This window comes from Colobus angolensis, unplaced genomic scaffold (assembly GCF_000951035.1).
Source record: "Colobus angolensis palliatus isolate OR3802 unplaced genomic scaffold, Cang.pa_1.0 Scaffold34, whole genome shotgun sequence".
Classification (NCBI taxonomy): domain Eukaryota; kingdom Metazoa; phylum Chordata; class Mammalia; order Primates; family Cercopithecidae; genus Colobus; species Colobus angolensis.
This window is the reverse complement of record NW_012116710.1, coordinates 629,031-655,732: the sequence shown is the minus strand read 5'-3', so window position 1 is coordinate 655,732 and position 26,702 is coordinate 629,031. Positions and strand designations below refer to the sequence as shown.

General features: G+C 51.4%; 1 protein-coding gene across 3 annotated transcripts in view; it reads right to left on the bottom strand.

The window, feature by feature from the left end:
• Positions 1 to 1,425: 1,425 nt before the first annotated feature.
• The window catches only part of MTMR14 (myotubularin related protein 14), a 59,052-nt gene continuing 33,775 nt past the window's right edge, over positions 1,426 to 26,702 (bottom strand). Inside the window, exons 9-19 of one of the 3 annotated variants that reach the window (XM_011952225.1) lie at positions 26,086 to 26,160; positions 20,893 to 20,959; positions 19,467 to 19,552; positions 19,173 to 19,249; positions 18,892 to 18,928; positions 16,244 to 16,314; positions 15,380 to 15,438; positions 15,055 to 15,193; positions 13,975 to 14,154; positions 5,995 to 6,150; positions 1,427 to 2,026 (exon numbers count right to left, since the gene is read on the bottom strand). In XM_011952225.1, the coding sequence (XP_011807615.1) occupies positions 1,843 to 2,026; positions 5,995 to 6,150; positions 13,975 to 14,154; positions 15,055 to 15,193; positions 15,380 to 15,438; positions 16,244 to 16,314; positions 18,892 to 18,928; positions 19,173 to 19,249; positions 19,467 to 19,552; positions 20,893 to 20,959; positions 26,086 to 26,160 (1,131 nt within the window). In that variant the 3' untranslated portion in view covers positions 1,427 to 1,842. Of the gene's footprint in view, positions 2,027 to 5,994; positions 6,151 to 13,974; positions 14,155 to 15,054; positions 15,194 to 15,379; positions 15,439 to 16,243; positions 16,315 to 18,891; positions 18,929 to 19,172; positions 19,250 to 19,466; positions 19,553 to 20,892; positions 20,960 to 26,085; positions 26,161 to 26,702 lie in introns of all 3 variants that reach the window. The other 2 variants (XM_011952226.1, XM_011952227.1) reach the window with 2 other exon arrangements.

The window sequence follows — 26,702 nt, the reverse complement described above, 5'->3', positions numbered from 1 at the left end:
CAGTACAGCCCCGCCCGGCCCTGCGGGCGGCCCCCGCCCCATTGGAGCAGCCTGGAGCCAGCGGGGAACCTCACCCCGACCCCCAACTCCAACCCACACCTTGGTAGAGTCCACCCTGCGCAACTCTCTGGGGTGGAAACCCAAGCCCCCTAGAGTTGTCCATGATGCTGAAGCATTTGGGGCACCTGGTGGGCGTTGGAATTGTTGCCTCTTATTGAGCCACTCCCTTAGTGTTTCTGCCCTTTCCCATTCCCAGCCTGCCTAGGTCTCTGAATAGGAAAAATACGTCTCTTATTAGCTGTGTGACCTTGGACAAGTTACTCAACATCTCTGTGGCTTGACCGTGAAAGACCGTTAGAAAGGCCCTTAACAGCAGCTACTTTAGGTGCTGTAAAATTTTACTGAGATAACCCAAGGAAAGCACTTAGAACATAGCAAGTGCTCAACAAACATTCACTGGTATTTATGATTTGTTCTCTGGGTATTCACACTGATGACAGTACATGGTGGCTGTTAAGCACTGTGCAAAGCTGTCTGCCCATGCCTTTAAACCCTCACAACTTTCATGGCATTACAGATGCGGACACACTCTCATGACGCAATCTACTGTAGGCCACACTGTAGGTCAGCCTACAGGTGGGGGAGAGAGGTCAGCCAGGCTCTCCCCCACCACATGCACATCAATTGCTATCTCCAAAGCTTTAGAAGCCAGTCCCTCCTCCATAGGCAGGCCTCAAGGTAAGGGCTGCAGGTCACTTGTACCAGGACCATGCTGCCTACAGAACTTATTAAAGATGAAGATCCTGGTCGGGTGCGGTGGCTCATGCCTGTAATCCCAGCACTTTAGGAGGCCGAGGCAGGCAGATCACTTGAGCTCAGGAGTTTGAGAGTGGCCTGGCCAACATGGTGAAACCCCACCTCTACTAAAAATACAAAAATTAGCTGGGGACAGTGGCATGTTCACATACCTACTCGGGAGGCTGAGGCAGGAGGATCATTTGAACCCAGGAGGCAGGGGTTGCAGTGAACCAAGATTGTGCCACTGCACTCCAGCTTGGATGACAGTGAGACTCCATCTCAAAAAATCAAAAAAAAAAAAAAAAAAAAAATCCTCCAGCTCCTAATTCCCCGGCAACTTCCTTAGCAACCCAAAGGCTAAAGCTCAGGCAGCCCTGGGAATGTGCACAGCTAATCAGGCCCCCTAGGTGACTAGGACCTGCTTAGGCCTGAGAACCACTATCCTCAACAGTCTTGAGTATTGTCCCCACTGCAGGACTACCATGGCTCACGAGTGGAGAGGTACACCTGTCACCAGTTCTCCTCCTGTTTCACCTGTCCTCCACTTAAACACCCCTTGTTCAGCAAAAAGGACAATGATAACCTTCCTAATAGCTCCACAAAGACAATAACCAAATGAGGACACGAGTGGCTGTTCAAAAAGACTTTGATTTTATTTTGTGATCTGTGTCAAACTGCCTCATTCTCAGTGCAGGTGACCCCTCCTCCCCAGGAAACAAGAATTGAGAGCTAGGGTCTTTGTGAAGTCATGGCTTCCACAAGGCCCCAGGGAAACCCCACACAGTTCTGAGAGTTGATGGGAATCCCAACAAAGACGGGGTGGGTGGGAGACAGTGACAAGGGGTGGTGGTCACCAGTCAAGAGGCTGGGGGTTGGAAAACCCTGTCTTTGGCCTTGCTCAGCTTTGGGGCTGCCATGTACATGATGGAGATGGGGGAGTGAAATTTCCCCTGACCTGGAAGTACCCCTTTGGCCAGGCATGGCTTTGATTCTGCTAAGGGCTCAGCTGAGAGAGGAGCAGGAAATTGTCATGGGCTGGCTTCTTCACAAGGCATTGCTGCTGATGCCCCGGAGTCCGACACCACGGGCAAACTGCTCCAACAGGCCCCCGATGGCACCAGAGGGACTGGGGGCTACTGCCCGAAGCCCCACCGTGCTGCTGTACGCAGCCAAGAAGGCTGAGCGCACCTCCTGCAGCCGAGTCTCTCGATCACTCAGGGCTGCAAGCCTATGGGGAGGGAAAGAGAAAGAACAAAGACATTACCCTGGGACAGGACCCAGCATCCTCCCTCCACACCACCTGTCCTTGTGCTTCTGACTGTGCAAATCCAGTGTCTGTCTTATGGCCATGCTATCCTTGTGGTTCAGGCCCCAGATATCTGGCCCTGTTTTCCCTTAAACCATTCCTCAAAGCCTTCAGGCTACTGTTCCCACCTAGAGCAGGAACTTTTACTGGGACACTAACCTTTTTTTTTTTTTCTTTTTCTTGAGACAAGGTCTCACTCTATTGCCCAGGCTGGAGTGCAGTGGCACAATCAGGGCTCACTATAGCCTCAACCTCCCGGGCTCAAGCCATTCTCCCGCCTCAGCTCCTCAAGTAGCTGGGACTGCAGGCACATGTCACCATGATGGGGTTTACCATGTTGCCCAGGCTGGTCTCAAACTTCTGGACTCTACTGATCTGCCTGCCTTGGCCTCCCACAGTGCTGGGATTACAGGCGTGAGCAACTGTGCCATGCCTGGCCTGACCTGACCTGTTGTGAAAATAACTTTCTTTGCGATCACTGGGAAGGAGGGTAGCTAAGCAGGAGGGAATTTGCCCCAGCAGCTCTCTGCTTCCACTCCTCGGGAAGGGCAAGCTGAGGCATGAAGTTTTATACCTAACAGTAAGGAGGCCCCTGAAATCTGGCAGCAGGCCACAGCTGTTGAAAGGCCTCAGCCTTGGCCGGGTGTGGTGGCTTATGCCTGTAATCCCAGCACTTTGGGAGGCCGAGGCAGGTCAGGAGTTCGAGACCAGCCTGGCCAACATGGCAAAACCTTGTCTCTACTAAAAATACAAAAATTAACCGGGCATGGTGGCATGTGCCTGTAATCCCAGCTATTTGGGAGGCTGAAGGCAGGAGAATCACTTGATCCCCGGAGGCAGAGGTTACAGTGAGCCAGACTGCACCACTGCACTCCAGCCTGGGCAACAGAGTGAGACTGTGTCTAAAAAAAAAAAGAAAAAGGCCTCAGCCTTGAGGCGTAGACATGATGCATCTTAGGAGGAAGCTATTGCCCTGGAAGAACCCACTGTCTGCTGGGTTGAGGGCAGGGTTCCCCGCTGGAAACCTCTAGGGCTTTAGCTACACCTTCCGTCACTGTGGTTCCCAGGTAAACAGCTGAAAGGGTGCTCGCTTTTCCAGAAAGATCTGTGTTCTGATTCTATCCCCCATTCCTCTCTTGGCCTCTGTAGGCTTGGATCACAGATGAAAGCCCCTCTTCTTTCCTTACCTTGAAATTACAAGTCAAGAAGGGAAACAAGTGCACACAACTCAGGCTTATCAAAGTGTGACTCCACATGAGGCTGTGTGACATCCCCAAGGGCCTTTAATAGAAGAGGCCTGTGGACTCGACTCAAAGGTCAGGTACTCACATGGTGTTCTCCCGATGGGTCCCTGGAGGGCCCTCTCTAGGGGTCACAGACCTACATGAGAAGAGCCCTCACCTACATACACCTAAATACTAAGTATTTACACCTAAATACTAAGACCAGCCATGCCTACTAATCTTGCTCCAAATCCACCCCCAAGAAACCAACGCCTGGACAGTCCCTCCCTGGAAATGTGTCAGAGGCAGCTGAAGTTAACCCAATCCCAAAGCCTCAATGACTTGTACCCAGGGCTTGTGGGAGCAGAGGGGTGTCTGAGGATAAATGACAGTCCTGAGGTAAATAAGTGGGGAGACAGACAGGACTCAAGGGAAAGCAGACCAGTGGGAGTGAAACGTGAGAGATGGAAGCAGTAGGCTCTGGACAAAGAAAAGTCAAATCGCTCCTGCAGCAGCACTAAGAACATGGAGCTGAGACCGGATTCCTGCACTACCATGAACAATCTTGAAGTCTCTCCTGGTAACTGGGGGAGAAGCATGGCACGAGATCTTTTTACTTTCTAATTTCACACAGGCCAAAGGCCATGCATGCTTGCCTTAGCTTCTCCTTACAGCATACGAAGGGGAAACAGACCAATTAGTTTACACTCACAGGGAACATCCAAAGATCTATACATGAGCATTCTCGCTGCCCTGCCCACCCCCACCCCCGCCACACCCCCGCCATGGCTGGGCTGCCCATTTCTGAGAGATGGAAGGGACAGAGACCACAACCTCCTGAGAGACGAGAAAACAAGAGAGGCTATGTAGATCCATTTAAGGACACATACCAGGCAAGGGAGGTACTACAGTGCCATTCCTTCTTGAGAGATGAGCTAACAGGCTCAGAAAAGGCAAGGCTGACACTCGAAGATACAGTTGGTGAATAGAGCAGCTAGGATTTGGACTTGTTTCTCTGATACCAAAGCCCAAGTGCTGCACCCACATGCTGCACGGCTTCACAGGAATCAACTCTGACCGCATCCCACAATCTTGGAGGCCTTGAGATCACACAGAATCCAGCCCTCCTCTTAAGTACCTCCCAGAACTAAAGGGTTGGCTTGGAGTGCTGCCTGGGGCCTAAATTTATTTAGTAGGTTCTAGGGTGGGTGATCGGGGCTGGAGTTGCCAGTTCCCAGGTAAGTGAGGGGTGCTATCAAGCAGGGGTATCTGTGCTTCCTTCAGAGATGGCTTTTGGGCAAACAGGGCTGGAGTAGGAAGTCTCTACAGAAAGGTGCAATTGTTTTTTTTTTTTTTTGAGAGGTTTGCTCTTGTTGCTCAGACTGGAGTGCAATGGCACGATCTTGGCTCACCACAACCTCCACTTCCCGGTTTCAAGCGATTCTCCTGCCTCAGCCTCTCGAGTAGCTGGGATTACAGGAACGTACCACCTCGCCCAGCTAATTTTCTATTTTTAGTAGAGACAGGGTTTCTCCATGTTGGTCAGGTTGGTCTCGAACTCTTGACCTTAGGTGATCCACCTGCCTTGGCCTCCCAAAGTGCTGGGATTACAGGCATGAGCCACCACACCTGGCCTGCAATTTTTTTATTTTTAACCTTCAAAAATCGAAGAGATCTTGTTTCTGGCCTAGGGGCTGGCTGTAGAGGAGGCTGTGCCAGGCACAGTGACCTCAGAAGCTCTTTGGTGACTTCACAGCTGCAGGGCCAGGACCTGTGCCATCCTGGAATTTCAAGGTCTGACTGGCTCCTGACTGCCCTCAGTTAGGATCCAGGGCCCCCTTTCCCTTCCCAACTCCGCAAGGCACCTTGCCTCCACACACCAACATGGGTGGGGATGAGCTGGATTGCGGTGCTGGCGGTGAGGCCCCAGCATGTGCCATTCATCCAGCCCATGGTATGGAGGTGAAGGGAAAGCTTGCTGAGGGGCCCTCAGGCACCACAGCTGAGAAGCAGGTCTTGCTCCCCCGGCCACCGGAGGCTTTCTCCTGCCTGACATCCATGAAGTGGTAAAACAGGCCAGGGGCAGGTGATTTCCCCGGAGGCAGCTGCTCCAGTCAGGTGGACACATTGTAGGGGCTGGAAACTCAGGGTTTTGTAGGTGTAGGATCTAGAATCCCCATCCAATTCTTATTCCTGCCCAGAGGCAAAAACAGAAGACAAGGTGGGTAGAGACAGCAAGTCACCCTAGATTCTGCTCAGGAGCACAGCTTTGGGCTAACCCAGCACCACTCTGGCTCTGGCCTCCACCATACACCTACCTTCACTATCCCACTGTTCTGCCTTCAAACAATTCTCATGTCAGGCAAAGGCTTATACAGAAATAGAATCTTCTATAGTTACAGTCCAGCAGCTTTCCCTTTGGGTGCACCTGAGACACCAGTGGATGGTTTTTAGAGGCTGCAGAGTGAACGCACAAACCAGTGCACTTCCTGACCAGCCACAGGCCTCCTTCATACCTCGGGTTCAGCAGCTGAGAGGGGAGGGGCAGGAGGCCAGGCCAGCTCCCAAGCGCCAGCCTCTGCCTCATTCCTACCCAGCACTCCTGACTGCTCACCAGCTTTTCACATGGGCAGGGGAGTATCCTGCCTTCTCAAGCAAGACACTTACAGACAACTGTTAGGGAGCTCATCCGGGAAGCTGAAAGGGAAAGAGGAGTCTGTGTGCAGGACAGCCCGCTCCTGAATACTGCCACAGCCCGTTACCATCTGCCAGCTGCCATAGTCTGTGGAGAGAGAGGATCCGGGCAGGGGATGGTCCACTGATCTGGGGCAGAGAGGAGAGAGAGGGGAGAGGATGCAGTCAGTCATATGCCTGACACAGGCTCTGGAGGGGACTGGGGGGCTAGCACGGCCCTGGCTGCTAGGTTCTGTTGTCAATCACTGTCTCCAAAAGTCTAAAAAAAAAAGCTGGACAAGTAGTGACCGAGAAAAAAGAACAGATTACCAGGTAAGCTCAGCTGTGAGGACAGTACTTTGTGCAGACTTACTGTGGAAGCAAAAAACGAGAACAAAGCATGGCAGTAAGAGTGAATCGGAGCCACAGCCTGGGGCCAGGGCGTGCCTGTGCTGGGAGCAAACATGGCAAGGACAATCTCAACAGCACCAAATGAAGGGAGCAAGGCTAGCACCCAAATGAAGGTGTACCGGCAGCCAGGTCACCCATGCTTCCTGGCATGCAGATTTGCAGTGTGGGCAACAAAGAACCCAGGAGTCCCATCAGAAGAGACAGAACAGGCCTCTTGGGGATTGTGGAGGGTATGACCTAGACTGAAGAGTGATGGAATGGGAGTCCTGAAGTCCCCCCTTTCTCTGCGGTGCCATAGTTTGTATTCAGAAGCATCAGCCCAGCAGACTCAGTGGCTATGCCCAGAGGGAAGGGATGAATCAGGCAGGCAGCCTGACAGCTTCATTGGGCCTTCTTCAGATGGAGGTTTGGGGGGTGGGAGGAAGAAAGTTGTGCTGGGAATCTACTGCTTCCGCCTCCTCCCCACTCACAGCCAACCCCCCTCTTCTGTCCTGGGCAGTAGTCCAGCCAGTGCGGGTGAGGGAGGAGACAGGGAGACATCAAACAAGGCCCTTCCACCTGCTACCCCAGGTCCCAGTCCCCAGAGGGACATCATCTTTGATGCTTGGCCCTTTATTCTTTCATCCAAAAACAGCAGGAGGTGTTCCAGTAGGGACCCAAAAACAGGAATGAAGAGCAGGGATTGGGAGTGGAGAAAAATGTTCACTGGCCTTGGCTCCCCCAGCTGGCTGGTGTCAAGGGCTCCTAGTCTGAGGTGACAGCCCAACTGGTCACTGGGCCAGTCTTATCCCCAAGCAGCTGCCACTGGAGTGCAGCTGGCCAGGCACTGCAACTCTGGCAATCCTTAACCATCTCCATCTGTAAGACAGGTGAAGATACTTGCCTGATGTATCACAGCTAGGGAGTGTGAGAAGAGGTTTTGGTTTTTCCAGTCTTGTCGCCCAGGCTGGAGTGCAATGGCGTGATCTGGGCTCACTGCAACCTCTGCCTCCTGGGTTCAAGCAATTCTCCTGCCTCAGCCTCCCAACTGTAATCCCAAGTATCTGGGAATACAGACGCCCACCACCATGTCCGGCTAATTTTTTTGTGTGTATTTTTAGTAAAGATGGGGTTTCACCATGTTGGCCAGGCTGGTCTTGAACTCCTGATCTCCCAAAGTGCTGGGATTACAGGCGTGAGCCATTGCGCCCGGCTGAGAAGAGATTTTTAAAACCAAGAATGATTGCACATTTGTCCTGAAACAGAACCACCTTGGGACCAGGAAAAACAGATGGTTTTCTATGTTAAGGCTGCCATAAATCGGAACCCCCTACAACATACAGACTTACCACATTCATCATTCCTGCTAAACTCTAGAAGGTGCGTGATGGCAGCATTACGGATGAGAACAGGACATGGTCTGTCACCTGATGGAAGCCCCTAAGGCCCGACAGAGCAGGGCTTCCTTGTTTCTAGATGGAGAAACTTGGGCTCAGGCAGTCTGTAAATCAAAGAGACAGCTCCCCAGGAGCAGCCTGCCCTGTGCCTCCTCCAGGTCACACTAGGCCTTCAGCCGGCACAACCCTGAGGCGCATCCTAGCTCCACAAATCTCATCTATTGTTCAAGCTGCAGGGTAGAATCTTTTCCAGTTTTAGTAGCTTGTGGGAAAACAACAGCTAAAAACCAGAATGTTGAGGGAATGGAAGGGATGCTAACTAGGATGAGGCACAGCTGGGGCCAGGAGCATGGGGAAGTTTCTCAGGCCCCAAAACCACTCCCCCAGAGCCAAAGAGTAACACTGGCAAGGGAAACATGGCCAATGGGAGGGAGTTACTGACTGGCTCCCCTCAAGGATTCCAGGTCCCCTGGGCTAGTCACTTCCCTTTACTTCCCCCATGTCCCAGCAGGTAATACCGGCCAAGAACTGCATTTGGAGCAGCTGTTGGATGGATTAGGCGGCACAGACAGCAGCAGTGTATGTGATCCCAGGGGACAGAAGCATCTCTCAGCAGGCAGCCATCTTCTGCAGACTCTGGGATTTTTCAAGAGTGAGCATACTGGCTACAAAGGAGTTTTCCTATGTGAGACCTTTGTCAAAGGAAGGGCTACAAAGTGACCATTCAGCTCCTGGGGTTGAGGGCAAAGGGCCATGCTAAGCAGGAAGGTGTCCACAAATACTACCATGGATTAGCTGGCTGCAGGGTACATCTACAGTGGGTCAAGTCACCGGGAGTAAGGACCTGTGCCCATATACTGAGAAGGGAGGAAAAGCCTTGAGTCAGTCTAAGAACACAGGTAACTTAGCCAGCTTCAACAACAGCCCAAACCCTTTTGCCCTGGGCAGCAAACAGAGGGGTCCAATCTCCACCCCCTCTGCTCTCCCACTACACAACTGGAGAGAACATGGGACCAAGCAACCCTCAAACTGGATGGTGGTGGAGCAGACAACGCTTCAGAGGTCACCTGTCCACATCCCAGCGGCTCGGACCTCTGCCTAGGAGGGTGGGAGCTCAGCAACATTTCACTTCCTTAGTGGGATACAGCCCAGGGCCCTCTTCATAGCACCCAGAGCTGTAGTTCCTATGGGCTCCCACCTCCCCAGATGCCCTACTGACAGCCAACTCAGAGCAGGTGTCTTTTAGCTAGTCCTTTCTGGAAGGGGGTACAAGAATACTCACACAAACTGAGCTGAGTCAACCCAGGCAAGAACACACAGGTCGGGATGTAGGCCTGGCCTTTTATGCAGCTGCCTAGTGCCATGACAGGGTCTACAGGCTCTCAGACAAATGACTGATAAGGCCAAATCCTTAACCACAGCTACCGTTTGCTGGGCATTGGTAAAAAGGTATTTACTATGAGTATTTACTCTATCCATCCCAATCCAGTCCAATCCATCTATCTGTCTATCCATCCATTCAATCTATCTAATCTATCTTTTGTATTGGCAGGGTCTCACTATGGTGCTCAGCCTAGTCTTGAATTCCTGGGTTCAAACGATAATCTGACCTTGGCCTCCCAAAGTGCTGGATTACAGGCATGAGCCATCACGTCCAACCCATTATTTCATTTTAACCCAAACTTACGGGGGCCTGAATCATTTTTCCCCCTTTAAAAACAGGATAAAATAACTGAGCTCAGAAGGGAAGTGATTTTTCCAAGTCAGACAGCTAGGACTGCAAAGCTATGACTGAAACCGAGGTCTGACCAAAGCCCTTGCAATAATACACTCATCTTTCTTCCTGGTAAGGGGTGGGCACCTCAGAAATCAGTTCATGGACCACCACATAACCTCCAATGGGAGTAAAACACACAGCTTCTACCTATAACTGAAAAAAAGAGGCTCTCATGTGACCCCTTGATATGAGAAAGGAAGCAGCGTTGTCATCCTGGGAGCTGCTGTCAACCATTTTGCCACCATTAGGGAAGCTGGCCAGAGAACAAAGCTAACATGCAGGACGAGGCAACGAGAACAAACTACAGGGAAATAGAGCTGGAACCTTGATCAGGCTGCACTTGAAGACTGATTTTCCACTAGGCTTTTCCATATACAGTTGTTCCTTGTTATTCGTTTTTTTTTTTTTTTTTTTTTTTGAGACGGAGTCTTGCTCTGTCGCCCAGACTGGAGTGCAGTGGCCGGATCTCAGCTCACTGCAAGCTCCGCCTCCCGGGTTCACGCCATTCTCCTGCCTCAGCCTCTGGAGTAGCTGGGACTACAGGTGCCCGCCACCACGCCTGGCTAGTTTTTTGTATTTTTTAGTAGAGACGGGGTTTCACTGTGTTAGCCAGGATGGTCTCGATCTCCTGACCTCATGATCCGCCCGTCTCGGCCTCCCAAAGTGCTGGGATTACAGGCTTGAGCCACCGCGCCCGGCCGTTATTTCTTTATCGCAGGGGATTGGTTCTAGGATCACCACCCACTTACCACCCCACCAATACCAAAGTCCTTGGATGCTCAAATCCCTTACATAAAATGTAGTAGCAGAGCTGATCCTTGAACAACACACATGAACGGCACGGGTCCACTCATATGCAGATTATCTCCTGCCTCTGCTGCCCTACACAGCAAGACAACCCCTCCCTCCACTTTCTCCTCAGCCTCCTCAGCAAGAAGACCCTTATGATCCACTTCTACTGAACACACAGGAAATACAGTTTCTCTTCCTTATGATTTTCTTAACATTTTATTTTCCTCTAGCTTACCTAAGAATACAGTATGTAATAGAGATAACATACAAAATATGTGTTAACTGACTTTATGTTATTGGTAAGGCTTCTAGTCAACAGCAGGCTATCTGTAGTTTTTGGGGAGTCAGACTTATACACAGATTTCAATTGAATGGGGTGAGGGACAGCCCTAATCCCTGCATTGTTCAAGGTCACTTGTATTTGCATATAACCTATGCATATCCTCCCATATGCTTTAAATCATCTCTAGATTATCTGATACAATGTCAATACTTTGTACGTGGTTGTTATACTGCATGTTCATTGTATTATTTTCTATTGTTTATGTTATCTTGAATGTTTTCAATCTGGTTGGCTGATCATGGATGTGGAACCTGCAGATATGGAGGGCTGACTGTAAATGTGTTTCCTTTACTGTTTCAGTCAGTGAGATGTGTTTTCTGTTACTTGCATTTGAAAACATCTGACAAGGCTGATACAGAAGGTTTGAAGGTATACAGCTAGGAAGGACCTTGGAATTACCTAAGCCTCTGATTACACAGATAAGAAAATGGAAACCCAGAGTCATCAAGTGACAGGTCATGAAGTCACACACAGTTAGTACTTGAACTAAGATATAGAATCCTGGGTTCTGAGGGGACCTGGCTGTCACCTAATCTAAACTTACCCTGCTCCCACCCACAAGCAGACAGCCTAGGACAGAGCTAGTTGCTCAAGAGTAGTTAGCAGGTGGTGGAGGTTGGGGGAAGAGTAGCTAACTGGGCAGCAGAGGTTGGTCCCTGTGTTGCTACTCAGCTATTCAACCAGGCTGCTGGGCATCCCCCAGCAAACTTCATCTGCTCTTCAAGTAGCCTGGCTTCAAGCTGGGCTCAGTGGTGGCACCTTCCCTCCTTGGGCATGGATAATGCTGTGCTAGCAACCCCCCTACTCCTAAAGGATGTGTGACTCCAGAGCAGAGGCCAAGGCCATGCAAGGTGGAGCGACCTGCTAACCAGAGGTGGGGGAGGCATGTGAGCTCAGAGCACTGGTCCTGGCCCGTCTCAGCCCTCAACTCTGTTACTGATGAGAGATTTAACAATGGTCCAGAAATGCAGCTTAATCAGAAGCTGCTGCAGCAATAGCTAACAATGATTAAAAACCACCAGGCTTGCCAAAAAGGGGTATGGGCTGGGGGTTAGTAAGAACTGGCACCCCACAGAACTTTCTTCCCAACCTGATTCATACCTACTACTTAACTTTAACAAAGCTTCACAGATTCATTCCATGGGGGAATCCTGCTTTAAAAGAGAGATGCCTGTAGAATTTGGAGCATATAAAAACCCAAAGAATTCACATTAGAATAATTTTGGTTGTCACAGACAGCTTCACTAAAAGGTTTCTTTCCATACAGCTTCTCCTAACACATTAAAGACCTGGCTATTGTTACCTAAGAGGCAGGGAAGCTAATCCCTTAGGGCACTTTAAGAGACTAAATTAATTTTAATGGTAATGGAAATATATAATTAGAATGCTCCAAATCTGAATAATCTAGACTTTCAAAACCTCTGACCAACAGGCATCCAAGTCAGAAGAAGCCTGGCTCCAGACAGGCCTCCCCCAAACAGACCAGTAGAAGGATCTAACACCTCACAGTTGCCCACCCCACGCCTTTCAAAGCCTTGCACCCATCTTGGTACAGCTATCCCAAGTTTGGCCAAGTCCCAGTGTGCAGGGCTCTGAGGTCAGGACAACCCCTATCCTCCTCAGCCTCCCAAGAGAGGGCCTTGGTGGCCATCCTGACTGGCCACAAGAGCCTGAGCCACGTCCTGCAAGCAGAAAGTCACCTGTGAGACTGAGGGACACTATCACAAGATTGGAAAGTGCTATATTTTGGCAGGCAGAAGATGGTGAGCTAGGGTGTGGTAACGAGTGATGGGGTGCTGCCTCAACTTGGGAGCTCACTGCAGTCTGGGCAGTTAAGACTGAGGCAGGACCCAGAGGACAAGAGGAACCTTCTGGTTTCCTCCCTAGTAGTTCAGCAATGCTGCACAGGCAGAAAAGGAGGCAGGAACCATGACCTAAAGCCACAGCCTGGAACAGTGAGGGTCATACAGTGCCACTGCAGCCCCAGAGTGGCCCTGAAGACAGCTGGGTGCAGACAAGGGTGGTGCGGCAGCAGGCATGCACACAGAGGACGGGACGGGGCACCAGCACATGAGCTTGTCTGTCTGGCCCCGTCTCTGCCTCACCACTTCCAAGACACCTCCTATAGGGCCAGAGAGCGTGTGGCCATAGTTTCACAGACTCAGCTCCAGCACTCAGGCAGTGTTCTGAGCTGAAGAGCTCACTCAAGGGTGAGCACACAGGGCCCCTGTGGGCAGTGCAGTCTGGAACGCCCACTCCCGCTTACCTGCTCTGCCTACGTGCAGAGGATGTTCTTCCCCATATTCCTTCATTGCCTGTTTTTGCCCAGAGGGGAAAATCAGAGGGGTGATGGGAGAAGGGTTCCAGAAGTTTCAGAATGTTTTTCTTCTTAACAGACCTATTACTACCAAGGACGAAACTGAGTCTGAAAATCACATGGATGTGATGTGGCAGAGCTTGACTTGAATCTGGGATGGAATCTAAAGCTCATGCCCATTCTTCTAAATGCCCCTTTCTCCCTGGAATTCACTAAGGGCCTGAAGTCCCACACTGCTTTATTTGCTCCAGAAAGGCGAGACATTCTCAAAGCTTTAGAAAACAAAGCAATTCACAGAATTCTTTCAACGGGAAAAATGGGACGGGAAATGAAGTGGAAAAAGTGGTAGGAAATGCTTTCCCCAAGTGCCAGACCAGTCCTCAGTCCTAGCCTCTGGCCTGTGCTCAGCTCTAAACTCACCCAGAAAGCACCGTTCCTGCAGCACCCTTCAGCCACGGCCCTGGCATGGCCACCCTGGCTGAGCTGCTCCCTTTCCAGGTGTGCAGTCACCACCATTTGTCCCAGCCACACACATGTAGCTCAGCTCCCTAACATCTGTTCTCACTGCTTCACCAATTCAGACTTGAGATGTGAGAGCCAGAAGGGACTCAGAATCTAGATCCATCTCTTCAATCACAATGGGAGGTGCGCCTAGGGGGCTGGGATCTGCCAAAGGTAACAAGTGGAGGCAGTCCCTGTTCCCCACCATCACATCACAGCCCACAGCACTTCTGGGTTCCCCTGCATTCTGCTAGGGTTTGAGGAAGGAATCTCAAAACATTCTACAAATCAGCCCTTGCTTTATTACCAAACACTAACCCATCCTCCAAATACTGGGCCTGCAAGCTTAGAAACCCTATCTTGAGACCCTAGCTCAGGTGCTGGGCCCCCGACCCTCCAGTCTTATTAAGGGGGAAAGCTAGCCACTTCCAACAGCAAGGGCTTTGGAGCTCCTCACCTGGGTTTGGGGACCTCCAGGGGACTGCTACCCATCCTGAAAAAGTTATCAGAATGGTTTGAGGATGAGGAGCTGGAAGACCTGGCTTCTACCAGCCCCTGGTAGGAAGGCAAGCGGTCCTCTGAGGGTTGTGGCCGGTTCCAGAGGACACTCTGTGGAGAGGATGAGTGGCTCTTCCTCCTGCAGTGGAAGGAGCAGGGCTGTGAGCCAGGGGCCGCTGCAGGCAAAGCCCTCTGCCCACCCTCACTGAATTTCAGGCCCAGGCTTTACTTCCACTGGGAAAACGTCACATAGGAGTGGGCAAACATTAGCACTCTCTCCAGCTCAGGGCCATGGATAGCAGGGCTGGGTCTTTATGGAGGGCCTATGGCATCCAAATCACACCAGCCTACTGGCCTCAAAGTATGTGCTAGAAAATCATTCCTCACTGTTCAGTCACTGCCCACCTCCATATGTTATGCAAAATCTTTTTTTTTTTTCTTTTTTTTCCCCTAAGAGACGGGGTCTCATTATGCTGCCCAGACTGATCTTGAACTCCTGGGCTCAAGTGATCCTCCTGCCTTGGCCTCCCAAAGTGCTGGGATTATAAATACGAGCCACCACTCAGGACTGTGTTATACAACATCTTGAGCCATATGTCTATGGTGAAAGTCATCAGGGTCTCAATTTCATGAAATTCTCAAAGGAGCTGACCTTCAAACAAGTTCCCAATTCCCTATCATCTTACACCCACCTTTTTGGTTTTCTTTTTCCAAAATGGCCCCCTATCTCCCCAACAAATGATACAATGGAGCTCCTCCAATAGCAGCCTCCCAGCCCCCCTGCCCTACCCTGCCTAGCCACTTCTCTGTCCCACAGGGAGCCCTAGCCCTTTATGCTCCTGGGCCACCACAGGTAGTGCCCTTCACCAACCAGATGGCTGGCTTCCGAGGCCCAGTAGAGACAGCAGGAGCACGGAGCTATCTTCTCAGCTCTTCTGTTGGGGGCCCCCTTTGTTCTCGGGGCTCCAGCCTGACTCCCTGGTGCTGATGGCCCTGGGCCACAGCTGTGAGTGACCTTGGTCCCAGTCTGGCCCCTTACCAAGCTGCCTGAGTCGGCGCTCCTGCTGGGACCAACTCCACGGCCTCATAGGTGAAGCTCCCAGTGGCTCCTGGGGAACTCTCCATGACCAGGGAGAAGTCGCTGCCAAGGCTGGTGGTGCTGCCACGGTCCTTTCGTCCTAAAAGTAGCCAGTGCCATCAGTCAGTGTGTTACCTTCTCCCCCTACTGGTCCCCTACTCTTTCTATACCACATAACTAGGGGAAAAAAAAAAACCAAAAAACTTCTAGGATGAACAGTTCCTGCCTGATCTGTACTCGGGAAGATGCATGGAGGAAGGGAAATCTGTTGGGGCCCAGGACTCACTCAGCATACAGATGTCTTCCAGGGTGAAGCCTCCATCCCGGGCTGGCAAACTCTTCCTCCTAGAAACAGAAGCTGGAGCAGTAAATTCCAGATCTATCTGGGGTTTTATTGTCTCCCGTTCCTAATCCTGCCTGCCCTGGAAAGCAGCTCAACTCACTAGCAACTCATGGAGATGGGTCCTAGCCTAGCGAGTGTTGTAAAACACCAGGTCCACTGCTGGGACACATGCTGCAAGGCTCTGTCCAACACACAGGTGCAGATTTCTGAGGCCAGCAAGGTCTGCATCCTCCTCATCAGCTCGTGCCCTGAGCGTTCACGTTCAAATCTGGCCCAACATGCTTGTAGCTCGGATTAGGAATGCAAACCAACTCAGGCAAGACCCCAACTCTCACAGGGGTCCTAAGGCAGTTGCCAGCCAAGACGCTTGCATTTCCCAGGCTGGAAGCAGCCTTCTGCCCCTTTGTAGGGGGCTGCAGTGTTCAGCCAGACTTTCTGCTATAGGCCATGGAGGGCAAGAGTCAGCTTGAGTGCACTGGGAGTTGAGTCCTCCTACTCCTGGGCTGGCTTCTTCCTGCAGCAACGCACCTGTTCTCTTGGTCATCAGAGACCACTCATCTGTCCCAAAGCCTGTCTGCTAGTGTGACTCCAAGTTGACCCCAACATGGCCTTCCCTGCAGAAGAGCCTCTTCACCAGTGGCCTTCAGCAGGGACCGCTACCCTGGCCTCAGAGCGAAGGCAGGAGGGAGCACCAGCCCAACAAGGAGGGAGGGAGGGCGGGAATGAGGTGGCCAGCCTCTGCCTGCCAGGGAGCAGCCCTTCTCAGAGTGCCCTGGCCCAGCATGACACGTGTAGGCCTCCACTTACCTCTGGGTCTTCAGAGCAGAGAACTCCTCGGAGGTAATATGCTTCAAAAAATTGAAGCAGAAGAAGAAAATCTAAAGGAGAGACCAAAGAGCAAAGCACAATGAGAAGAACCAAGGAGGCAGAACTCACAGGAGAGGGCAGCCAGCCACTCAGGTCAAGGCCCCTGCTGGACAGTGGCCCTGTGGTGGGACTCTGTGGGTGTTCTGGTCCATAAATGGTGTGGGTGGTACAGAGGCCTTGGCAGGGTCTGGCAGATGCACTTGGACCGGGGGAAGGCAGGAAGGGATTTCCTTCCTAGGACGGCCAGGGTTAAGCCAGCAATTTTTGTTGTTGTTGTTGTTTGTTTTTTGAGATGAAGTCTCGCTCTGTCACCCAGGCTGGAGTGCAGTGGTGCACTCTTGGCTCACTGCAAGCTCCACCTCCTGGGTTTATGCCATTCTCCTGCCTCAGCCTCCCGACTAGTGGGACAACAGGCGCCCACCACCACGCCTGGCTAATTTTTTGTATTTTTAGTAGCGACACGGTTTCACCATGTTAGCCAGGATGGTCTGGATCTTCTGACCTTGTGATCTGTCCACCTTGGCCTCCCAAAGTGCTGGGATTACAGGCGTGAGCCACCACACCCGGCCAGGCCATTGATTTTTCAAACCATCGTCAAATTCAACATGTGTGTTCTCAAGTGGTTAAAAAGGATAAAGTGAAATGGTACCCTCTCCACTCTTCTAAGATTCCCAGGGAGAGACGCTAACAGGGAAGGACAGCTGTGGGAGAGATGACTTGGGCGCAGGGAGAATCATGGACAAAGCAGGAACATAATGGAAGGCAAAGGAATCACATTTTTTAGGAGAGGCACCCAAAAATACTGGTTCAGAACTAGGGGTGTGGGCAGCCACTGTCTGGTCTAGAGCCTCCCTCGCTGAGAAGCTGTGAGGGTCAGGTCTTAAGCCTGAGATGGGCACAGGCAGGAGGCTCCTGACCCCACCCACATCCCCACCTCCATGAGCAAATTATCTTCTTCCTTCCAGCCAGTGCCTAGCCTAGGGGCCTCCAGGAAGCACACACCAGGCTTCTGTTTCTGTGGTGATTCCCAAAGGCCTGGCCCATGTGCCCTTCCCTCAGAGAAATCCTCACTTGGCATCCCACAAGCCCTGTCAGTTTCTTCTCTCTGTGTGCCCAGGCAAGGAGCTTCCCCCCACAAGGAGAGGGTTGCCCAGGTCGGGTCAATACGAAAATATTGTGTTACATAAGATTAAACAGGTGTTTTCACTGCAGACTTTGTAGTCTTTAATATGCTAATATGTTCCTAGAACCTCCAAGGTGAGGTGGGGAGATGACACAATCATGTGTAACTAATAGGCCTGGGGGTTTTGCTTTGGACACATCAGTGTCTGCATTGTCTCGGGGGTGGTAAACGAAAGGTCCTGAAGACCAACGCTGCAGTTGAGGAGAGCCTCTTGTCTACATGGAGAGATGCCAAGGTCTCAAACTCAGATACTACTTGGCTCAGCCCCACCCTCTGCAGGCAGATCTGGTCTGCTTTGTTGGGGTAGGGACATTACAGGGAGGGTAGAATGTCCCGGAGCTCTGGGCAAGTTCCAAAACGAGAGGCTACAAAGAGGCTTCTTTAAGCACTGATTTCAACGCTAAAGTCACTGCCTCTGAGGAAGTTCACGGAGGCCTCTGAGGAATAGGCTTAGAGCTCTACAGCCCTGGCAGACGCGATAAGTGTTCAGAAGAAGAGATTTGGAAGGGGAGAGGAGCAGCTGAGACGGAGGAACAAAAGGAGGAGGCGCGAGATAAGATGCCCAGGAAGGAAGCAGCCTCACGAGGGTGAGAAAGATGAGAAACACACTTTGGGAAAATGGGGGAGTGGGGGCCAAAGAGAAGGAGCTGGCACTGTGGGACAGCTTCCGTGCTGGGCTTCTGGACTCATTCTCCTAGTGAGGCAGCACGCTTGACACCAGGAGACTCAAGGTGAAGCACATCACCCAAGGTAACCCAGGCAGTAAGGGGGCCAACTAGGGGACACACTCAGGGCCGACTCCAGACCTGCATGTGATGAAAACAGGCACTAACAGGTAAGGCCTGTGGAGAGTAGCCGACAGGATGGGGGCGCAGAGGTGGTGACAGGCATGGGGTAGAGAGTGCTGAGCACGTGGGAAGAGGAAGGAAGAGCAGGTCCAGAGGAGAGGGGACCTGGAGGCAACCATCAGGGGCAGGACCCTGCTGCCGGGCACCCTGACATTGAAAAGTGGCTGAAGGGTGTGATGGGAGGAAGAGAAGTGCTGCTGCATTTTAACTGCAGAGACGAGAGGAACAGAAAAGACTTGTAAGATGGTTCCAGAGCTGAGCAGAGAAAACGAATGGCCTGTGAGAAGGAAGATCACAGGCAGCCAAGGCAGCCTTGTAACTGCTCACCCGACTTGTCGGCTTGTATTATCTCCACGGCAGAGACCCATGAGGCCCAGAACAGACAGCTACTGTGTGGGTGCTTGTCCTGTCATGTTGCCTTGGACAGGTAGGACAGGGGGCCACATCCCTGCATACCTGGGGCAAGGAGCTGTCCCTAAAACATGGAACTCAGACAGGCCACCCCCGGCCCCTCTTTCAGTGCTGAGCTGCGCCCACAAATTGTAGGTGGCACTCACCTCCTCCCCTTTGCTGAGCCGATCTACCAACATGTGCCTGAAAAAAGGAGGGTGGAGAGGCAAAGTCAGCAGCACCAAGATGAGAAGGCCAAGAGGACAGGGTCACCAGACAGACTGTGTCACTGGCACCAGCATGGCAGGTGGGGCCTGATCAGCAGCTTCGGTCCTTCTCAAGGGGTAGAATTATCCTTACCTCCAACCCCTGTCAAGGGAGCCACTACACAACTCACATACAGAGACTGTTACCAAGGCCCCAAAATCCGACTCCTGCAAAGGCTTACCCAAAGAGGAACCAGTCATAGGCCACAGTGAGGTAGAGGATCTCAGCAGGCTTCAGGGACGTGTGGATGAGCCCATCCTGGAAGAGACCACAGGAGATTTGACAGAGCCCTCTTCTCGTCCCCAGGAGCTAAACCATAACCAGACCCAGTGACAACACAAGCTGACGAACACCCTGAAGGACAGGGTTAAACACATCTGCTCTGAGCAATGGCATCCCCTGCCTCAACCTCTGTCTGGAGACAATCCTAACACACCCAAAGAGCAGAGCTTGGTAAGGGCCCATTCATACTCACAGCCCACAAGGAAAGGCGCAGGAGGGAGATGAAGAGGGGGGTCCGATCCCAGCCTGAGATACAGTGTACCAGCAGCCCGCTGTCATCTACTCAGGAACCACAGGAGAGGATGCCCAGGAGAGAATCAGACATGGGCCGATGAGCAGGGAAGTACCACCACCCTGGCCTGGTGGAGAGAGCCAGGCCCCACCAGCTTCTGTTTTCCCCACTGGCCTCCCCACGGCTCTTCTCCAGCTTAGTCCCAGAACGGGGTGAGTGGCAGGCATCTGGCTTTGTAGCCTCCTTTCTTCCTTTCTGGCTATAGTTCTCAGTGTACTTCTGGGGACACAGTGCAGCCTGCACAGTCCACTTTGCGCAAATCATTTAGGCAGGGCTGACATCCCTACCCAGTTTCTCAGAGGGCACTACAAGTATTTTTTTGGGGGTGGGGAGTGGGCAATTTTTCAGTGTGCAGGGCTGCATGAGTTGCAGGACAATGACTATCCCTGGCCAACCCCAACCACATGCTAGTACTACCTTCCCCACCCTCTAGTTTCTACAGCACCCAATACGCCAGACACATATTTCTAGAAGTGCTTTGAGGGGTAGGTACTGCCCCCAGCTAGAGAACCAGTGCCTGGCTCCAAGGGCTAGCATGTGACTTTGTGGCAACTCTCCCTCCAGTGACTAGTTCAAGGATGGGCACTTAACCCAAACTGGGCCAAAGAGCATGAGCTCAGACTTTTACTGGAACTCCAGAGACTGAGGCAGTCTCCCCTGGTGGAGCTAAGACGGTGGAAGACAGGTCTGGAATGGCTGCCAGCCATGAGGCCAAGACAGTGGTTTTGAGAAACAGAGAAAGATTCTTTATGGTGTTCACCTGGCTCTGTTCTTGGGCCTTCTTGGTTCCATAAGCCAATGCATTTCCACTTGTTTGAGCAAGTGCAACTCCTACAGAAGTCCTGACTGCTACCAGGGATTTAGAGTCCATCTGCTCTAGAGACATTGAGTAAGCCAGGCCCATCCCATCAAAACAGCCAAACTGGGTGGAGGACTCTGGAGAACAGGGCCTCTACAGGCTGTGTGCATCCGCTGAGCAGCCAGGATTGATTCTTTCATCTCATGCCTCATCTTTCTGAATGAGAGGCCCATCCTGGCCCCACACACAATGCTGATGAGCAATGCTGAGCCAGTGTGAAAATACCCTGTGCACGGCAGAGATGGTAATGAGTTCTTAATTTTGTTTTCCAGGATTTTGAGGACATGGAATAAAGCCACCAATGGACAAATCCCACCCAGCCTCTGGGATTCTAGGAACTCCCCAAATCCCTCTCCCACAGTGCAAAAGTTAGGTGTGCAACTCCAACAAACATACAGTTGAGGTAGAATGAACTGGGAACTCCCCAAGGGTGCAGTGGCTCGAGGGATCTGCAGGAGACAGACTCACCATCGCTGTTAACTAAGGAAAGCAGCAGCTTCAGGTAGTTTTGTGTTTGTTGCACCAGGTCCCAACACTGTTGGAGAAAATTGAGAAGAAAAGGGGTCTAAGAATGGACATTAACTCAGATTTAGAATTTAAAGTATTTAAAAAATAAAATGCCCAGAGTTATTCTGGGGCAACTACACAAGGCCCTTGGCCACACACCACAGGTTTTGAATCCCAGATAATCTGGGACATTCATATTCCATCTCCAGCAGCTCCTACCACCTCTCCCTGCACCCCTCAGCCTGTGGACCCCCTACTCAGTGTGTTCTGACCCAATGTGAGAGTGAGGAACAGAAAGGGATGCTGAGGCCAGGGTAACCGAGAGCCCCCTGCCCACATTAGGGTCCTCTAAGTGCTGGGCTCCTGGTGTGGCTGTCCAGGAAGTCAGTAAAGGTAAATGAAGAGCCCTGAGGCTATGGCCAATGTCTCCAAATGGCCACATAAAAAGATTAATTGCTTCATTTGTGATGACATCACAGAAACTAAAACATCAACCTTTTCAAACATGCTTCATTTGCTTTTTATTGCTATTTACTGCATACTATCTTTTGACAAACAATAAATAAGGAGTCTAACAAGGAAAGTCTTTTTAAAAAGGAGGCTCATGAGGTGGGAGATGGGAAATTAAGCAAAAGTTCTTAAAGAGATGAGAACCTCTGTTCTAGCCCAAGTGCAAGGTCTAGTCCAGACCCTCTAAGAAACAGCCCACTCAGAACCTGGAGCTCCATGGAAGGGCCTGACCCAGTTTTGCGGCACACTCTTCCCTAGCTGGGGCAGCCTCTGTTCTCTTAAGATACAATTGCTTAGCAGTGTTCTGGGGCTGTGCAGAGAGGGTGACGCATGCCAGCAAGACAGCACTTCCCAGGGGGAGGGGGAACACGGCACCTGTAATTGGAATGGCTTTCCCAGGAATTTAAAACAGGCTCATTTACCTGACCCTCCCACGCCCCTGGAGAGTTCTGACCCACTTTTAGTGGCTCCAGAGACAGGCGCTGCAGCACTGTGCTAATAAAGTCATTATCAGTAGCTGCACAAGGGATCTCTCAACTCATCTGGCTCAACGTGTCAGACACACCACTGCCGATGGAGCAGTGATTCTCACAGGGCAAGGAAAAGCAGGAGAGGGAGGTAGGAGCTGCACTGCACCAAGCCCAGTGAGCATCAGGTGGGCTGGGGGATGACTGCAGCAGCCGGGGAGGGCAGGCCCCGCTAAGCACTAGAGAGCTGCGGAGTGCCAGCCACCATGATGGCTGTCTGGAGGAGATGCTGACCATCAGGGAGGGGCAGGAAGTTCCCAGGGCTGGGGCAGGAGCTACAGGCCAGGGAGGGCTGGGCTGGTAGAGGCCCAAGGTCACACGGCTGAACTGAAGGATAAATCAAGCCCTGCCAGACTCCAAAGTCCACATTCTTAATCACATGCTACACTGTAGTTACTCTTCCTATAACACCAGAGTAAGCAGCAGAAGTCTGAGGGGACTGCTTAAGGTGAGGACTGAGGAGATATGCTAAAAAAAAAAAACAACAAAAAAAAACTAGGCTCATGCCTGACTCTCTCATCCTATGTGCTTCATGAAGAAGTCTCTGGGAGCTGAGCTGAATGCCATGCCTCTGCTTATGTTTCTATGCCTAGAGTACTCTTTCTCCTGTTTGGCAAACTCCTATTCATCCTTCAAAGGCCCAGCCCAATTATCTTCTCTTTGGGGCTTCTGTGACCACTGCTGAAAACTGTAATGTAGACGATGGTTATGTTGTTGCCTATTTTCCTATTCTAATCTCCATGAGGGCAGAGGCTGTTTTGGCATCTCTAAGGCTTAGTGTTCAGGGACTAGGAGGTCACTGCAGAATGTTCCTTGCTGCCTGTTTCATAGGTGGGGCAATGCTGAGTGCCTGAGGGGCAACAGCCCCAGAGGGGGGTCTTAGTACACAGAAAGAAAGGGCATACCTCTATGGAATTCAATTCGGTTACATGGAGGGCAGCAAGACACGTGTCCTGCCACAACTGCTCCTACCATTCATTCATTCATTCAGTGAGCCTCACACTGTATGCCTCCTGAAGGGCCTGGCACTAGGCACACAAGGGTGAATACGACCTCAGCCCTCATGGAGTCACAGGACAGGGGAGACAAAGCTAACCACTGCAGGCGTGCAACTAAAAGGAGACCTCTAGGATGCTATGCAACCATGTGACTGGAGAGCCGAGCCTGATCTGTAGGGACATCAGGGAAGGTTTCTCAGAGGTGATGACATGAGACAGCATAAGCAACAGAGAAAGGAGACGTGTTTCTGGCAGAGAAAACAGCACGTGTGAACCTGGAGAGGGCTGCCTTTTTTTTTTGAGATGGAGTCTCGCTCTGTCACCCAGGCTGGAGTGTAGTGGCGCAATCTCTGCTCACTGCAAGCTCCACCTCCCGGGTTCACGCCATTCTCCTGCCTCAGCCTCCCGAATAGCTGGGACTACAGGTGCCCACCACCACACCCAGCTAATTTTTTGTATTCTTTAGTAGAGACGGGGTTTCACCATGTTTGCCAGGATGATCTCGATCTCCTGACCTCATGATCTGCCTGCCTTGGCCTCCCAAAATGCTGGGATTACAGGTGTGAGCCACCGTTCCCGGCCATGGGATGCCTTAAGGAACTGAAGGGAGGCAGTGGGGCTGCAGGAAGATCAGCTGGTCACAAGAACAGGCAAGATCAGACTGCATGGAGCTGGATAGGCCATGTACAAGTTCTTACATTGTATTGTGAGGAAAATGGGAAGTCAGTGGTAGGTTTTAAGGCAGGGGTGACAATGATGGCCCTGCTCTATCATTTCAGTGCTTGCTATCTGAGCACTTCATTTCTAGTTACTCCTCAGTGAGGCCCCATGCTCAGCTGTGAGATGCACCGAGACAGTGGTGGCCTGAGCTAGGCACTGCACGGGAGATGAGGGCAAGAAGGATTGCAGTTGCATCTGGGGCAGAGACTAGAGAACCAATGGGAGCTGGTGATGGATGTGGTGGGAGCAAAGAACTCAAGTTTCAGGTGTCAGCATCTGGGTAAACAGTGGCTATGGCCAACTCTACTCTGGACAGCTTGAGTCTGAGGGGCCACCTGAAGGGACAATGTGTGAAAGGTGATGCAGGTATGGATCAGAGAGGCCTGGCTGTGGGCTCATGGCGTGGACGATGGATGAGATCACCTGGGGAGATGGTGAAAAGGAACAGGGTACCCGCACCCCAGGGCTTTGCCGGCAGAAACGGCAGAGCCCACACCCAGTGAAGGAAGAGGATGCTAGGAGCCCCAGTGAGATAAACAGGTTGAGCAACACCGAAGAGGTGGCCTCTTAGGAGGCACCTGCCTGACTGCTACACTCCAGCCCTACTGCCTTCATGCCTGGAAGTTTATCAGTGTTCACTTCCCTGAGTTAGCCAGCTAGCAGCCTCTTCATAATTATCATTACAATCTCTCTGGTATTTCAGTTCAGGAGTCCCTTTCAAGCAGTGATCATATTTGAGCCTGGCACAATCCTGAAATAGGTACTGGCAACACCACTTTCAGGGGGAAGTGAGGTCATTTGTTCTAGGCCACAGAGCCTTGCAGGAAGGGCCAGGCAAGCTGGGACCTAGATCTAGGGCCTGCATCTACTAAGCAGAGTACCTCCTCACATGCACAGGACCCCTTCCTAAAGAGGTAAACATCCTTGGCGGGACCAGTGCCTGGAACTGTCACATCTCATTTGCTGAGTAGTTCATCAGATCCAGTTTGTACCTGCATAAGGAGAAAAAATGGTGCCAGAAGGGACCAGAAAGAGGGTGGCTTGCGCAGAGTCTACTTGACCCCTGCATGCAGCACATAAAGAAGGAAACCTGCCGGTTCTATCTACTCAATCTGTCTAAACACAGCCTGGGACATGAGACCACAGCACAGGTAGCCCAAACCTGTTCCTTCTCCAGGCTTCCAGACCATAATAAACTGGCCTGCTTTCCTTCCCAGTGCTCCCTCTCTTGCAAACACCTGCATAGGGGAGACCTGACATCACCCTACTTCATACACTCAAAACAATGCTGTGAGCGTAAACCTTGAGATTAGGGGCTGGATATATAGCGAGAAAACAAGATGGACTTTGCTGCTATCAGAACAACAAGGGTACTCACACTGGTGATCTAGGAGCACCCAGTTGCTTAACATAGCCAGGTCAGCCTTTCAAAGAGAGAGATCTCAAGGCAAGGTGGGAGCTGTCTAGACCTGGGGACAGGGAAAACTAGCAGGGAGGCAGAATGTTTTCTGTTGCTCACTGGCTCAGTCTTTCAAGTTCTAGGCTCTGTGCCTGCTTCTGTGCTGGGATACACAAACTGTGGGTCCCTGTCCTCCAGGATTTCAGGGAAGCAGATCTCTAAATCAGTGATTACAGCTCAGTGGAAAATTCCATGATGGATGTGCCCAGGGGGTTAATGGGAATATAGATGCAGGCATCCAACTCGCCAGGGATAAGGAAGAGGCAGATCAGGGAAGTCTTCCTGAAGCAGACACTTGAGCCAAAGCCTGAAGGGCAGTATGTCAGCCAGACAAGAGGAAGCTGAGAGGTGGCAGCCAGGCAGAGGAACAGGACATGGGAAAGGTCGCAGAAAAACAAAACTACTTGTTCTGTCTGAAGCAACTGACGAGCAAAGCTGCTGGCAGCCTTCACATTGTGTGGGCTAAGTAAGGGTAGAGAGATGTTTCCAGTAAGACTAGGGGCCCCTTCCATGGTGTGCAGTGATGGAGAAGAGCATGGTGGAAGTGATTTTAACGTTTCTATAATCAAATGAGGTCAGGCAGCTCTGTACTTCCTCTGGCTGAACACACGTTTAAAAGGAAAAATGTAAAAGTAACTAAAGCCCAGATCTGGAATAGCAGACTCTATGAGGTCCTCTGGAAACAGAACCCCCTGGTAGATGCAAATCTTTTAATGAGTCACGTTCAGAAAGCTTTGATTTTCTGGGACATGAGCAAATCAAGAGATAGTTGAACGGACACACAATTCCTCCTTTCTGAGAGGTCAGAGGGCCAAAGGCATCTGAGGGCACAAACCAGCCCATCAGACAAATATATGAGGACCTTGTGGGGCAGACGTCAGGGGTCTTCTTGGTCCCCACTCCCTTATCCTGCCCTCAATGCTTGAGTCAGATCCCTCACCTGATACTGGCTCCAGTCAATGTTCAGAGAGTGAGTCAGGAAGTCAGGGATGCTCAGTGGGGCATCAACGTAGTCCTGGGGACAGAAAGACTCCTGTGAGATGTGGGTTGGCCACCAGAGGAGGCTAAGGTGATGGGGAAGCTTGTAGTCCTGAGGCTGTGACTACCACAGGCAGCGCTTGCCTTCTCTGGGCCAGACACCTGTGCTACCTGGGAGTGACAGCTTAAAAATCAATGTGACCAGATCGTTACAGCTGAGTAGAGTTTTTCAGTCGGACATTTGATGTGTGTTGCTGAAACATGCAAGATCAATATGTATTCAGCTTCCAGCAGGTTTTCCATGGCTTGCCCCTATAGGGTGGGGAAGGCAAAGAATGCTGCCCCCAGCTTTCACACAGAGAGTACAGAAAGGAAGGGCTTTTCCTATCTTGTTTCTGAAAAATTCCCTTAAACAAAAGACAAATAAAGGGGAGAGGAAAGTATAATGATGAAAATTTAACATGCATATACAAGGAGAAGAGGGAGAGAAAGAAACAATCAGGGGAGAAAGGAAAGAGGGAGTTACTTTCCCCCAAAAGACTGCTTGCTGTTCTCCTTGGTCTTCCTTTACAAAGAGAC